Genomic DNA, 14,248 nt, shown 5'->3' with positions numbered 1-14,248 from the left:
CTGTGAAGCTCCTGATGACATCAAGGGTGATCTTGATATGGAAAAGTGAGTCAAGAGGGGAGTGAGCAATTAACCTCTAGGCTTTATTAGCTCACTCTGATCTTTTGCAAATGATCTGCAAAAGTAGACTTACTTGAAAATAATCCTATATAATAAAAGCCTAATATGCAAATCGACTAAACTGCAGAACCAGTGGAATGACTGTTTGCTATGATGTGCACTGACCACCAGGGGGCAGATGCTCAACACAGGAGCTGCCCCCAGCCCACAGGCCCCAGGCCAGCCATGGGAGGTGGCTGGAGGTGGTGGGAGGCGGGGCCAGCGAGCAGGAGGTGCTAGGCCGGCCAAGGCAGATGCCAGTAGGGGCCCCCTTATCACTCTGCAGGTCACCCCACAGATCAGTCCTGATCGCTGGCCAGGCCTAGGGACAAATGCTTACCCATGCATGATTTTCGTGCACTGGACCTCTAAGTACCCATATAAACTTAAAGCCTCTCCTGGAATTCCTGATTTATCTGGATTACAAATTCTTTTTCAATAGAAATTTTAAATTGCAACAATGTGTGTGTGTGTGTGTGTGTGTGTGTGTTTAGAAAATTTGGATATTTGTCGTCTAAGCCAGACAATACTAAAAGTGCTAAGATTTATAAAGACAAACAGAAATTAAAAATAAGAGGCTTAATTATCCTTGTTGAAAATAAAGGAAATGACTTCTTCCTCTTTTAAATCATTTACATCAGAAAACATAATTGTAAGTACTTTCTCCTCTCTTTGAAATGTATATAAATCCTGTGGAAAATTAGACAGGTCTTTTGTCAGCTCTATAACCTAGAAATGTCTTTTTCAACCTGGGAAGCATCTCTTGAAAATGTAAATAGCAAAAAAAGAAAGCAACCCGTGGGAGGGTGGGAGCCTAATTTCAGTGAGATCCTTGCTTCAAGTTGGCAAAAGTACCTCCTTTCATAAAGACATGAGAATTTTATTTTTCCTCTGGATAAAGCCAATATGCTAACAGAATTATCATGTAATTTTAGGATAAACTATATGTGAAAAATGGTGGTGTCAAGTCCTCCTACTTCAGGTCTTGTTATTGTTTATCTTGAAAACATATCCGTAATGGATTGCATCTGCTTGGCTATATAAAAGAGTGAGATTTCTTTCTGTCTCTGCAACCTCTTAGTAGATTGCCTGTGATGAGCACCACATTCTAGCTTAATGTTTATTCAATGATAAAAGTGTTTTTATCTCCACTGTCTTTGTGGAGAGGATTTCTGGATTGAGAGATTTTGTTTTTAATTGTTTCCCCAACACATGACTGAGCTTTTAATTAGAATAATGGACTTGGGAGAATAATAGAATATACTCTGTCAGTTGTTCTTAACCATAAATGTGTACTTGACTCATCTGCAGGACTTAAAATACAGATTCCAAGCACCATACTCAGAGATTCTGCCACTACATATTTTGGGTGAAGTAGTAGAGTCCAGACTTTACCAGCTAGCCCAGGTGATTTTGGTGCAGGTGGTCAGTGGGCACCATTGTAAATAGATGTATTAACATAATTTTTAAAATTTACCATATGAAAAATTCTTCCTTTTACTGTCCTAATCACTCCATGGCTCATTTATACATTTTATTGACCTTTACAAATATGTAACTACAACAGCAGCTAGATCCTCTCTGTTAAGCAATCTTTTTTGCATTTGGGCTTTCTTTTTCATCCATAACAGAGTAAGAAAGCATTGACCATCCTTCTCAGGCCCTGGCCAACGCCCTGGCCCCTCACTCTCAAGAAAGCCTCTGCCTCCCACCTCACTGCAGAGGTAAAGACAATTAGCATCTCTCAACTCCTCTGCCTGTGTCTTATTTATCCTTTGCTCCTACACCAAAGAATCAGCTACCACTTTTCAAGGTTAACCCCTCCACCTGTACCTTAAATCTCTTCCACATTTTATTTCCTTGTTATCTCAATTATTTCAAATCTCTGAGTACTTTCCCATTACTCATGTATACTCAGTTGTCTCTAGTCCTCTAATCCTAAAATTCTTCTCATTTAAATAGCTGAGTTAAGTTACTTCTTCCTCTCCTTTACCACCAAAATTATCTATCAGCGGTTCTCAACCTGTGGGTCTCAACCCTTTTGGTGGTCGAACAGCCCTTTCACAGGGGTCGCCTAAGACCATCCTGCATATCAGATATTTACATTACGATTCATAACAGTAGCGACATTACAGTTATGAAGTAGCAACAAAAATAATTTTATGGTTGGGTCACAACATGAGGAACTGTATTTAAAGGGCCAGAAGGTTAAGAACCACTGATTTTAGCTAGTAGTCTATTTTCATAACTTTAGTTTCCCTGTTCCCCCATTTCTTGCTCACTTGCTGCACAGGGATTCAGCTCTCACATAGCTGTTTCCAGTGTCAACCTCTCTCCTTAGAGAGAGAGGTCCAGGGCCATATTTTCTACTACTGGACAGAGGCTGCTACTCTAAGTTCTTAAAGCACCTCAAGTTCATTTTTTCCAAACCCAAAATTTCTTTCTAAAATATGCAAGTGCCCTGTACTTTTGCTGTCAGGTAGCAGTATCAACATAAAGTTATCCATGTTCAAAACATCCTCTAGTCTTCTCTCACCTCCCAAATGGAATCAGTCCTTAAGTGATGGAGGGAGTCCACCGCACCGTATCTACGCTCCCACTGTCACTGCCTTCATGCTATTTCTCTCCGCCTCTAGTCTCTCCTGACGTCTGTTTATGTCTATACTTTTCCCAATGTCTGCTTTTTACAACAAAATGTGACTTTTCAAACTCGTCAGAAGGCATGTTTAAAAAGACCAAATAAGTCTTCACTGCCTATAAAATAGAGACAAACACTTTTATTACACAAATAACACACCAAGTATTCTTGTCAAAAAAAATGAACTTGACTTTACTCAAATCTCTAATTAGTTTATAGGATATACAGGAAAGGAGGAGCATATTAAATGACACATCAGAGTGGCAGTTAACCAGATCCAGAGTGTCAGAATCCTACAAAACGAATGACCAAATTACTTAAAGAGATAGATAGAATTTTATAAAAGCAAAGGATAGAGAGGAACGGTTATAAATTAAATTAGACTTAAGACACATATTAATAAATGTGGATGTTTTAAAAACAAAATGCCCAAGTATTAGATAATATTAAGTAATTACTGAGTTCATTAGATGTGCACATGAAGTATAATGATTTTTAAATTATTCTTTGTTATGAATTTATTTTAAAATATTCCAGATTGATAAGGAAGATAAAACAAAATTTGTAAATTTTGATAATTGATGGAGCTGATAATCAATATAAGTGCTCTTTTTATTAATCTCTACTTTTGTATACATTTGAAATTTTCCATAATAAAAAAAATAAAAACAAACAAACCAAAGCAAAACATCATTTCTGGTATTCAAAACCATTAACAAGCCTGCCTTTGCATGCTTACCTTTACACATTCTCTTTCCTGACCTCCATGTTTTACTTAACCTGCCAAACATCTGCATCCTAGGTCTGAGCTCATGAAGACATTCCCACACACTTTGGTCTTTTCTCTGGAGAGAGCCAGATTGCCTTTCTGCACATAAACTAGAAATCTCACATCAACTATGTAACAACCTACTGATTGCTCTGTTCGCGTGTGTTGTTACCCCAGCCTGCTCTGGACACAGGAATAATGACAGGTATGGAAAAATGTAAAATGTGGTAGAAGATATTTCAATTTGGATGGTAGACTTGAAAAAGTAGTTTCAGATTGTCAAACCTTTAATTTGAAAATGATGAACTGTGGTTCTATAACTTTATCTCATATGAAATGACAAATACTTAAATGAATTGTTGGGTTTACATCTCACTGAGTGCAGATTTGAGCAACCTGAGAGACATGTTTAACAATATGGTCAAAATCTCCTATCTGTCACCAAACTGATGGGTTGCTGTGAAATGCACTCTGAAACTGGCCTTGTATTTTAATGGTGACCAACATTTTATTGAAATAGTATTTTTTGAGTATTGCATAATATTTCACAATTATTTTCTTAAGTGTTACTTCTAATAAGTCTATTAGCATATATGAGCAGTTTTGAGAGTCTGAATTAACTTATGAGGAGGAAAAGGCATAAATTAGGCAAATTTGGAATAAAATTATCCTTTCCCAATTTTATCACCCACTAGCCAATATTTTTCACATCTGTGAGCAGCCGTTATAATGATATTAACTATGATGAACACTTTGTATGTTAATGTGGATGTAATTTACAACTCCAGAAAAATGTCTTTTGTCATTTGCCATTTGTTAATATCCACTTAATATAGAGGGGTCCCCACATCGTTTTCCATATGTATTTAAATGATTTACTTTCCAAACATAATCACTCTTTCCAGATATAATTAGAGAAAAGATTAGGCTCAGACTTACCAGGAAATCTACTGTGGAGGTTGGCATCACAGTTGTAGCCATTGAACTGAGCAGACCCCGGAAGTACTCTTATTGTTAGAAGCAACAGCAACCATATCTGTTCCATTGCAAAACCTAGAAAAGAGTTACCTATTATGTTATCACCAGCCTTCACTCTTACTTGCTGGAAATACTGAGGCTGATCTAACTCACTGTTGGATCGGCAAGCAGTCTATATTCCTGCAAGCAAAGTTCATTAAAGGCCCAAAGATTATCAGAAATAATTATTAGCAACAAGGCAAAGATTTCGGCTACAATATGTCAAGATTATTTTCATCCTTTGGCTTCAGTTTGCTAAGGGCGACAAAGCCAGGCTTTTGTCATAGAAGAGCTAAGGTATAAGTTATAAAGTTTGTAAAAGAAAAAAAAATCTTCAATAGAAATAGGAAGAACTCAAATTTTAGTATTTGGCAGATTAGAACACCATAGTTAGGCAAACTGACCAATTTAGAGAAAGCTCTGCACTTGAAAATACCCATATACATAAGGGCAGAGAAATGTAACACTTAATACTCGGTCCTCAGAGAATTCTAATACTCTCAATGACCAAATAATGTCAGGAAAAATTTCCCCTCAACAAAGAAATTCCAGACTACTTCTCCAAACCATTGGTTTGTATGTCATTTTGTCGGGAAACACAGGCAGAAAGCAAAAGGGAGACTAGAAAGGCACTATATGTGGAACAACACCATGGTTCCTCCAATGGCTGTTCATTGGTGGGTAATAAGGATTGCTATAGACATACGAAAACCTTGAACTCTTGCAAAAAAGTAATGGAAGGTGATATTTTAAAGTTGTCAATGTGGATTAAATAAACAAACATATATTGACTTTAATACTTAAGCACCAGTCAGTCTGGTATTTAATTATTGTTTTCCTCTCAATGTCTTTTTATTGGCCTGATAAAGTTAAAACATGTTCCAGGAGTGCCCAACTTATTCATAGAGTGTAGTATGTTCACTAAAAAAAAAAAAAAATTAAAAAAAATCTTTTAGGTTGGTCGTTTTGGTTTATGCATAAAAAGCAAAAATAAAATAAAATTGTAAATGGTTGGTTGAAATAAATTAGTGCACTTTAAAAGCTTGAGGTTTGGGGGAGAAAATGATGTTTTAGATGTCCTTAAAATCTGCCCTTGGATGATTACTCAAGTCTTTAGCAAAAGGAAGGAAATACATCTTGTTTTTGAATAATCATTTTAGTATAACAAGTTCATGGTGAGCGACGTCACTTTGGTGAGGATGTGGGAAATGAAGGCATGAGTTTACGCTCAAAAATAGTCTGAACAAATATTAACTCAACAGGAGCTTCCTTTCTTCATCATTATAACATAACAGTCAGGCACAAACCTAATGACTTTTGGGAGAATAGCCACATGTCTGATTAGTTCTGCTCCCCCAAGACAGTCCCTAAACAAAAGGCTCACACAATCGCTGACCCCGATGGTGGGCTCGCTTGGCCACACCTACACCTTCATTGTCTAGTTCCTGGAGACCCTTCAGATAGATTAAGTCCTCCCTGCTCTTTTGGAGACTTTGGATGACTACTAGTAAAAAGAGCAGCTTGTTTCTGAATGGTACCTTCCACCTCACACACACACACACACACACACACACACACACACACACACACACACACAAACACACACACACACACACATATCTGAGCCCTGCCCCTCCCTTCTCATGATTGGTGCCCTTGAGACTCTACACCCACACTGTCGTTTTCACTTTGGAGATGTCTCCCGTTCCTAGGGATTCACAGAGTCAGGAGTTTTCAACAATGAGTTATTTTATTATTCTGAAATGCTTCCTAGCTTTTATATTCTCTCAATTGAGAAAAATAACATTTACTGAGTACACACTGTACACATAGAGGGCACTGAGTACCAGACCATTTACCTGTAGTATCTCATTCATATTCCTTATCATAATTGGATGATACAGGTACAGAGAAATAAAAATACATCTTAGGAAGTTTAAATGACATGGAAAACAAATAGAGAAACTGGAGTTCAACTTCAGGTCTTTCTGATAACAGAGTTTACTGCACAAATTATCTAAATATCTGTTACTAAATAAATTTTTTTTGTTTGCTTGTTTCTTTTTGGGGCGGGGGTTGCCATTTATCATCAGTTGCTTTCTTTAGATTTTTGAATTATGTGCTCTTTAATATTATCTTTTCAACTGAAAATAATTTAAAAATTCTTATGTAGTGAATGTAATATGTTCAACAGATGTATTTATAATATGGGCATAAGGGGAAAACATTATGTCTTTAATAAGGAAAAGGAAGCCCTTATGAAAAGAGTGAGAATTATTACTATAGACTAAACTGGACACATCTGTGTTTATCAAAAATGGATGAGAAATTCAAGCTATTTGAAAGAGTCTACTGACTGTAATAGTAAGTCTTAGCTTTACCACTTTAGATCTGATCTGAGGTTGTCCAAAAGAGGTATGCCTCTCCCCTTCACACCATGAATAGGACCTCCTGCACTTTCATGGAAATTAAAACCCTTAATAAATATTTTTAAAGAAAGGAAGGTAGCAGTAGAAGGCAGCTTGCTTTAACAGAAAATACATTGATTTTGAAATAAGCAGATTCAAATAAATGGATTCATATCCCCCTTCAGTCAATCTCTAGAGTCGTCATTTAGAAATCAAGGTGATGATCAGAACACAGCATAGTCAGTCTGGATATACAGAAGGTATTAAAATATTAGTTTCAGGGCCACCACACATTGATGTGCAAGTAGTAACCTGCACAAGGGCATCCAATGGAAAGAGATGGTGACAGGGCCTGTTCTCCTTTGCTAAGCCACATGCGCTGGAGCTTGACTGCTCGACACAAAGGAGTCCATAGACTAGGGGCAGTTCTGATAAGTTGAATCACATTATTCTATTTATAATGTGATCTGCACTGGTCTGTATTTTAGTATTAAGAAAAATTGAGGAGGGCATTTTTGAAAGGACACCCACATGTCTTGTATAGGCAGCATCTACATTTTGGTCCCTTATAACATTAGCAGTACTTACGGTATTTTTAAGACTTTGGGAGGCTCTTTATATCCCATCTACAAGTTAAAACAAAATGATGAACTATTAACTTGCAAACTTCCTGTTCCCAATCCTATCTCCATCATTTCCCCTGAACATAGAAAATCTGGGCATCAATTCACAGTAGCAAACTTGGAGATGCTACCTTGCCACAGTTCCGAAAGTTCCTTTCTGATATAGGATCACTTGGGATTTAAAGAAAGGAAAGTAGCATGTTGAAACTCTTTACACTCCTCAAAGCATGATGTCCTGGTTGCTCGGACTCCCTAGCTTCTGGCTCAAAAAACTTAGTTGGGCTTCATGTCACAGGTAGACTCTGATTTCTGTGGTCTGTTGTGGGGTGGCTTGAGGTGCCCACTGTTCCACTGTGGCTCCAGCAAACTCTGGTTAGAGAACTAGAGCAGAAGCATTTCCCCTCTTCTCCACAGTAACTAAGTGCAGGAACCAACACCCCTACTGTGGTGCTAACAAAGTGTACAAGGCTGCCTAACACGGCCAAATTATAAAATATCAACAACAGAGAATTAGATAATAGATAATTGGATAATAATGACCTTGAAGATGTGTATGCGGGAAGTGTTTGTACGTTTCTTAACTTAGAATTTCCATAAATTTAAATCAATGTGGGTAGGGGAGGAGAGGGGTTGTATATACAACATTAAATTTTAAGGAATTCAGAGGTGTCGATTTTAAAAAGAATCATGTTCATCTCTTAAACTGGTACTAATGGGCTCTGTGTTTTATATTTAGTAAAACAAAGGAAATACTAAATAATTTGCTGTCAAATAAATCAACATTTCTCATATTAAGTTTTCTTTATAAAAAAAGCTTCTTCCAAAACATGAATTTTTAATGTATTCCCTTAAGATTAAACTTGGATTCAGAGAAATATAATTTCACTTTTGATTCTCACTTAATTTTATACAAAATTATACAGTTCTGTCAGAAACATGGTTCTCTTGATTTTATATATTTAATTTTTTAACATTCCTATTATTGAGATCTGCTATGTGCCAGGCACTGCACTCTGTTGATATTCAACTGTTAACATAAATTTAATTTTTACTCATGTTAAAAATGTGGAAACAGAGCCTAAAGTTTTTCATTGATTTACCAAGGGCCACATACCTAGGAAATGGCAGAGCAGACTTCAAAGCCAAGCCTGATTCTTGGAATTGTAACTCTACTGTTTGACTTAGTTGAAATTTGTCAGATACATAAAATTAATGTCCTGCTAACTTTCAGAAAGTAAATTATATGAATAATGTGTGCTTAAAATATGCTTTGAACTAAATGATTTAGATGATTGAGGCAAAATATTTTTAATTTCTACATAATTGTCATGGCTCTATTTCACTTAGGCAATGAGTGCATCAAGAATATTGTTCTTGGGGAGGCCAGGGGAAGGTCAAGAGGAAAAAACAAAGGAGACATATGTATTACTCTTTGTAATACTTTAAGCAATAAAACAAAATTTTAAAAAAATAATATTGTTCTTTGCACAAATTGATTTAATGACAGTATCAGTGAATGTTAAAGGGTGACAGTTTATGAAAATGTACTTTTGACTTTTTGTTAAGCACTTCATAGATGAGATAAGTAAATTATTATCCTTATCCCAGGAATGAGATAACTAAAGCACAGAGATGTTAGTTTATTTGTCTAAGGTTAAACAGACAACCATTGTTAAAATCAAGATTCAATGCACAATGGCTCCAGAAACCAGCCTTAACTATGAAGTGGTACTGCCTTCCAGAAAATGATTCTTATAAGAGGAAGTATATGTAATTTGTCAATTCCTTGCTAAATCTGATCAATAACAATTTATTTCTACATTTATTTATTATTATTGAATGCTTACATGTGCATGGGCTGTCCAGGGAAATTGAAGAACAGCCATTAGAAAACATTTATCTGCATAGAACTTACATTCTAGAAGGCAGTCAAAAGAAAACATACTATAAAAGTAAAGTACAGACTATATTTGTGAAAAGTGCTATGGAAATAAATAAATTAAAAAATAATAAGAAGAAGTTCTGGGGTAAAGGAGGAGTATTGAAATTTTAAATGAGGTGCCCAGGATTATAAATCAATCCATATACAGGAAGCTCAAGGAGAAAAAAAATTCAGTTATGAACTATCATATCAACTTGTCTTTAATTTTTACTTTACTTTTTTCCATTTAGACATTTCCCAATTAAAATAGACTTTTAATGCATAAATTATTCTCTGGGAATACCTTGGATACTTTGAACAGCTATGTTAACCTTTTCAAATGAATAAAGGTAGCTTTTAGTGCCCAAGAAAAGTAATTCATTAAATAGCACCCCTGTGACCTGAGGAAAAAAAGAGAACATGTTCAAAAGTGCCTTTATCTAGCTTGAGAAATAACTTTTGCAAAAACAAATGGGCTCAACAATTTATCAAAGTTTCATACTTCTTTAATTCTATTGCCTTCATATAGGCCCATCTGTATCATGCTGCTCTAGTTGGGAAGAAAAATAGAACACTCAAACCAAACAGCAATTCTTCAAATGTCTAATCATCTATCTAAGATTTGTGCATTTTCCCACTAAACTAAATCTGCTTATCTTGTCATACAGATTCACAAAATTATGGAATTGACTGTATGGCACTGGCGATGGCCCCAGTCCTCTCATTCCCAGCCTTCCCCTGTATTTATTGACCAACTAGCTACTCAGACAGCCTTGCTTGCCCTACAAGGGGCATAACTTTTATTTCTGGTTCTTCTGTATCACCTAACCAAGACTGATCCTCAGAAAAGATCAGAAAAAGGTCACTAGGCTTTAAATGACTAAAATTTTTTAAAGTTCTAAGGAAAGGGGAAGAGAAGAAATGTATGTATTTTAACAGAGATCAAAGTTTACATTAAGGAATGAAGCCCTACTCTCGCCTTCAAAGCAACCAACAGGGCCCTGAAAAGATCTGGAGCAAAAAGGCATTGCAATTATACAGGTTGGCAGCTGTCTTGCTTACTTAAGTCTCATGGTTTTACACAGTCTTGCCTCCAGAAAAAAATACTATTAGCTCACCCTCCAAAATCACCAGTTTTAAAGTGCTACAAACCATGACTATTTAATAAAGAAACATGTTTTCTAATGGAGTAAATGATGCTCTATGTCAGGGGTGGGCAAACTTTTTGACTCAAGGGCCACAATGGGTTCTTAAACTGGACCGGAGGGCTGGAACAAAAGCATGGATGGAGTGTTTGTGTGAACTAATATAAATTCAAAGTAAACATCATTACATAAAAGGGTATGGTCTTTTTTTTGTTTTGTTTTGTTTTAGTTTTATTCATTTCAAACGGGCCGGATCCGGCCCGCGGGCCGTAGTTTGCCCACGGCTGCTCTATGTTCTTTATTCCCATGTTGCCCTTGAACATTAGAGGCAACGTATATATTCAAAAGAAAATGAAAACATAAAACTTTCATCGGAAATACCCATTATGTACGTCCTCTAACAGAGCATGTTCTTGTCTTGCTAGACACTTGTCCTTTTCAGAATAATGCCTCAAACAGAAGGAAATAAGTTTAGCCATCAAGAAGACATTCAGAAATTTTATAACTCTAAAGTTGCTGATGTATACCAAAAGCAAGTATAAATGCTAAAGGCTGTTCCTAAGAAAAAAAACCTACTCCAATTTTCTCTGACACAAAGTGAATGTTCATTTCTCTCCCTTTGCCTGTCTTTCTCACTTGTCTGTTCAGGGTTTTCCTGAGTAACATTTAAATGATCTGTGTTTAGTTTAGAACATTTACTTAGCACCTTGTTTTGGGAGTACTGAGAGTTTGAACTAAGTCACTCTAAATGCTTTTTTATAATAATTCACCAGGTTCATTCTCAAGATACATGCATATTTCATCTTTCTGAAGCAGCTCTGAAGATGTTAATATGTTGACTTCCTCCTTTCATGAAATGCAATAACAAATTAAAAATGTAACTATCTTAAATGTCCCTTTACTTTTAATTAATTTCACAATTAACTATTACTATGATTATTACAGAGTGAAGATATTTCTTTCTCAATTGAGATGATATACAAATATTGATGAGCCACCACAGCATAAGAATCGGCAAGAAGGGATACCATGTTGATATATTCTGGCTGAATATTAACTCACTTCCAAAACATCAAAGGCATGTGTAATGATAATGGAAAGATAAGTTCATATTTGTTGGCTCTTGCTTAAGAATAAAAGAGCACCTATCTATTAGTACTTCACTATTTTATATTCTTCTGTTAATGTATTCAATTATTTATTCATTCTGGAATTTTTACTGGGCACTTTCTAAGTGTCAGACCCAGTGGCTAACAAAACAAGCATGATCCGTACGCTTACAGAGTTTACAAACTAGAGAGGAAATAGTCATTAAACTAGTAATTACATACATAAAAATATTCTCACAATGTTTGGTAAATGCTATGAAAGAAAAGTAAACAGTGCGTCAAGAAAGTAAACCTTACCACCTAATTTAGCTGGAAGGTGTCAAGAAAGACTTTCTTAGAAGTATCATATTTGACAAGAATTAAAGGATTATTTGAGTTAAACGCAGTCTGGAAATGAGCACTCCAGGTAGAGCTCACTGCACAACCATGGGTCCCAATATATAAAAACAATTAATTTGGCGGGGGGAAGAGGGGAAGTTAAATTTGAAAGAAGGTCGGTCCATGATGAAAGCAAAGAGGAACGGGCCAGGAGAAAATCTGCAGGTACAGACAAGGAGACCACGGTGCATCATTTTCCCTAAATGGAATAGGAAGCAATTGAAAGCCTTTAAGTTGAGGACTAGGATTATAATATCCCGAGTGAGGTAAAGTGAACAAATTTAGAAAGTTCTTTTTAACCAAAAATAACAGGACGTGGTGTTTAATTCTAAGTGCAGAGGTAAGAGAAATGAGTCAAGGGTATCTCTCAAGTTTATCTTGGTCAAGCAGGTAAACAGCAGTACATATATTGAGATGGAGAAAATTTGAAGGAACCAGGCTGGGGAAGGACCAAGATATCAGTGGATTAGGGCCAAATTCAAGGGGGTCTAATTTTTCTGTACAGAAACTGAAATATTATAAAAGATGAAACACATAGTAAGAGGCAGTATAACAACCTCATTTTAAGTTGCCAGGGCAAGCCTCTGTTGCTCATCACAGAGGGTCTTATCTACACTAATAAAAGAGAAACATGGTAATTAGCGTAAGACCGCTACCCTTCCCACTGGCTAATCAGGGAAATATGCAAATTAACTGTCAGCCAAGATGGCGGCCGGCAGCCAAGCAGCTGATGCAAACAGGGAGGCTTGCTTGCTCCAGTGACAGAGGACTCCAACGTTCCCCGCCTGCCTTACCGGCCTCTGAGCTTCAGTTGGAAACATTGTAACATTTTTAGAAGATAAACAAAACCCCAGAAACCTCCTGTCAGTCAGCCGGGATCTCAGAGCTGGAGTCGCAACATTGTTTCGAATACAGAAAACAAAGGCCAGAAACCTGCTTTCAGCCGAGCCTCAGAGAGAAAGCCAGCTCTCAGCTCCAGTGACAGCCATAGAAGGTAAATAAATGCCAGAATAAAAAAAAAGAAAAAGAGGAGAGGTTTGGAGCTTCAGTCGCCTGCCAGCCTGAAAACGGCCCTCAGCCCCTCACCCAGACTGGCCAGGCACCCCAGTGGGGAACCCCACCCTGAAGCAACAAGATGGCGGCTAATTTGCATACTGAAGGCAGGTGGCAGCAGGCAAGGCTGTCTGCGGTCTGGGACCTGGATCTGTAACCCTGCCAGGCAGGATCAGCGGAGCCGCGTGGCCTCCCGGCACCGGGATCAGCATGACAGGGGGCAGCGCCCCAACCCCATGATTGGCCCTGCTCTGTGTGTGACAGGGTGCAGTGCCCCAACTCCCCCCCCCCCGTGGGCCCTGCTCTGTGTGTGACAGGGGGCGGTGCCCCAACTCCCCTATTGGCCCTACTCTGTGCGAGAGAGGGGGGAGCTCCTCAACCCCCTGATTGGCCATGCTCTGTGCATGACAGGGGGGAGCTCCTCAACCCCTTGATGGGCCCTGCTCTGTGAGTGACAGGGGGGAGATCCCCAACCCCCTGATCAACCCTGCTCTGTGTGTGACAGGGTACGGAGCCCCAACCCCCCTGATGGGCTCTGCTCTGTGCATGGCAGGGGGTGGCGCCGCAACTTCCCTATCGACCCTGCCTTGAGTGTGACAGGGGGCGGTGCCCCAACCCCCCAATAGGCCATACCCTGAGAGTGACTAGGGGTGGCATCGCAACCTCCCGATCCGCCCTGCGCTGTGCATGACAGGGGGCGGCACCCCAACTGCCTAATTGGCCCTGCTCTGAGCCTGACCAGGGGCTGCACCTAGGGATTGGGCTTGCCCTCTGCCACCCGGGAGCTGGCCTAAGCCAGCAGGTCGTTATCTCCCGAGGGGTCCCAGACTGCAAGAGGGCACAGGCTGGGCTGAGGGACCCCCTCTCCCCCCCGAGTGCACAAATTTTTGTGCACCGGGCCTCTAGTCTACACTAATAAAAGAGAAACATGGTAATTAGCGTACTACCGCTACCCTTCCCATTTGCTAATCAGCATATCCTTTTGCAAATTAACTGTCAGCCAAGATGGCAGCCAGCAGCCATGCACTGAAGCGAACAGGGAGGCTTGCTTGCTCCAGTGACTGCGAACTCCAACGTTCCCCGCCTCA

The 14,248-nt window shown here is 38.5% G+C and overlaps 1 protein-coding gene across 2 annotated transcripts in view; it reads right to left on the bottom strand.

Annotated features, from left to right (window-relative positions):
* Positions 1–7,651, bottom strand: part of ZPLD1 (zona pellucida like domain containing 1) — a 43,424-nt gene extending 35,773 nt beyond the window's left edge. The window contains exons 1-2 of one of the 2 annotated variants that reach the window (XM_070403523.1): positions 7,621–7,651; positions 4,446–4,562 (exon numbers count right to left, since the gene is read on the bottom strand). In XM_070403523.1, coding sequence (XP_070259624.1) covers positions 4,446–4,562; positions 7,621–7,639 — 136 coding nt within the window. In that variant the 5' untranslated portion in view covers positions 7,640–7,651. Of the gene's footprint in view, positions 1–4,445; positions 4,563–7,620 lie in introns of those variants that run through there. The other variant, XM_070403521.1, reaches the window with a different exon arrangement.
* Between the last annotated feature and the right edge of the window lie 6,597 nt (positions 7,652–14,248).

The sequence above is a fragment of the Myotis yumanensis genome, unplaced genomic scaffold (assembly GCF_028538775.1).
Source record: "Myotis yumanensis isolate MYYU_CA2020_CCGP unplaced genomic scaffold, mMyoYum1.0.hap1 SCAF_2, whole genome shotgun sequence".
Lineage (NCBI taxonomy): Eukaryota > Metazoa > Chordata > Mammalia > Chiroptera > Vespertilionidae > Myotis > Myotis yumanensis.
This window is presented reverse-complemented; position numbering and strand designations above follow the sequence as displayed.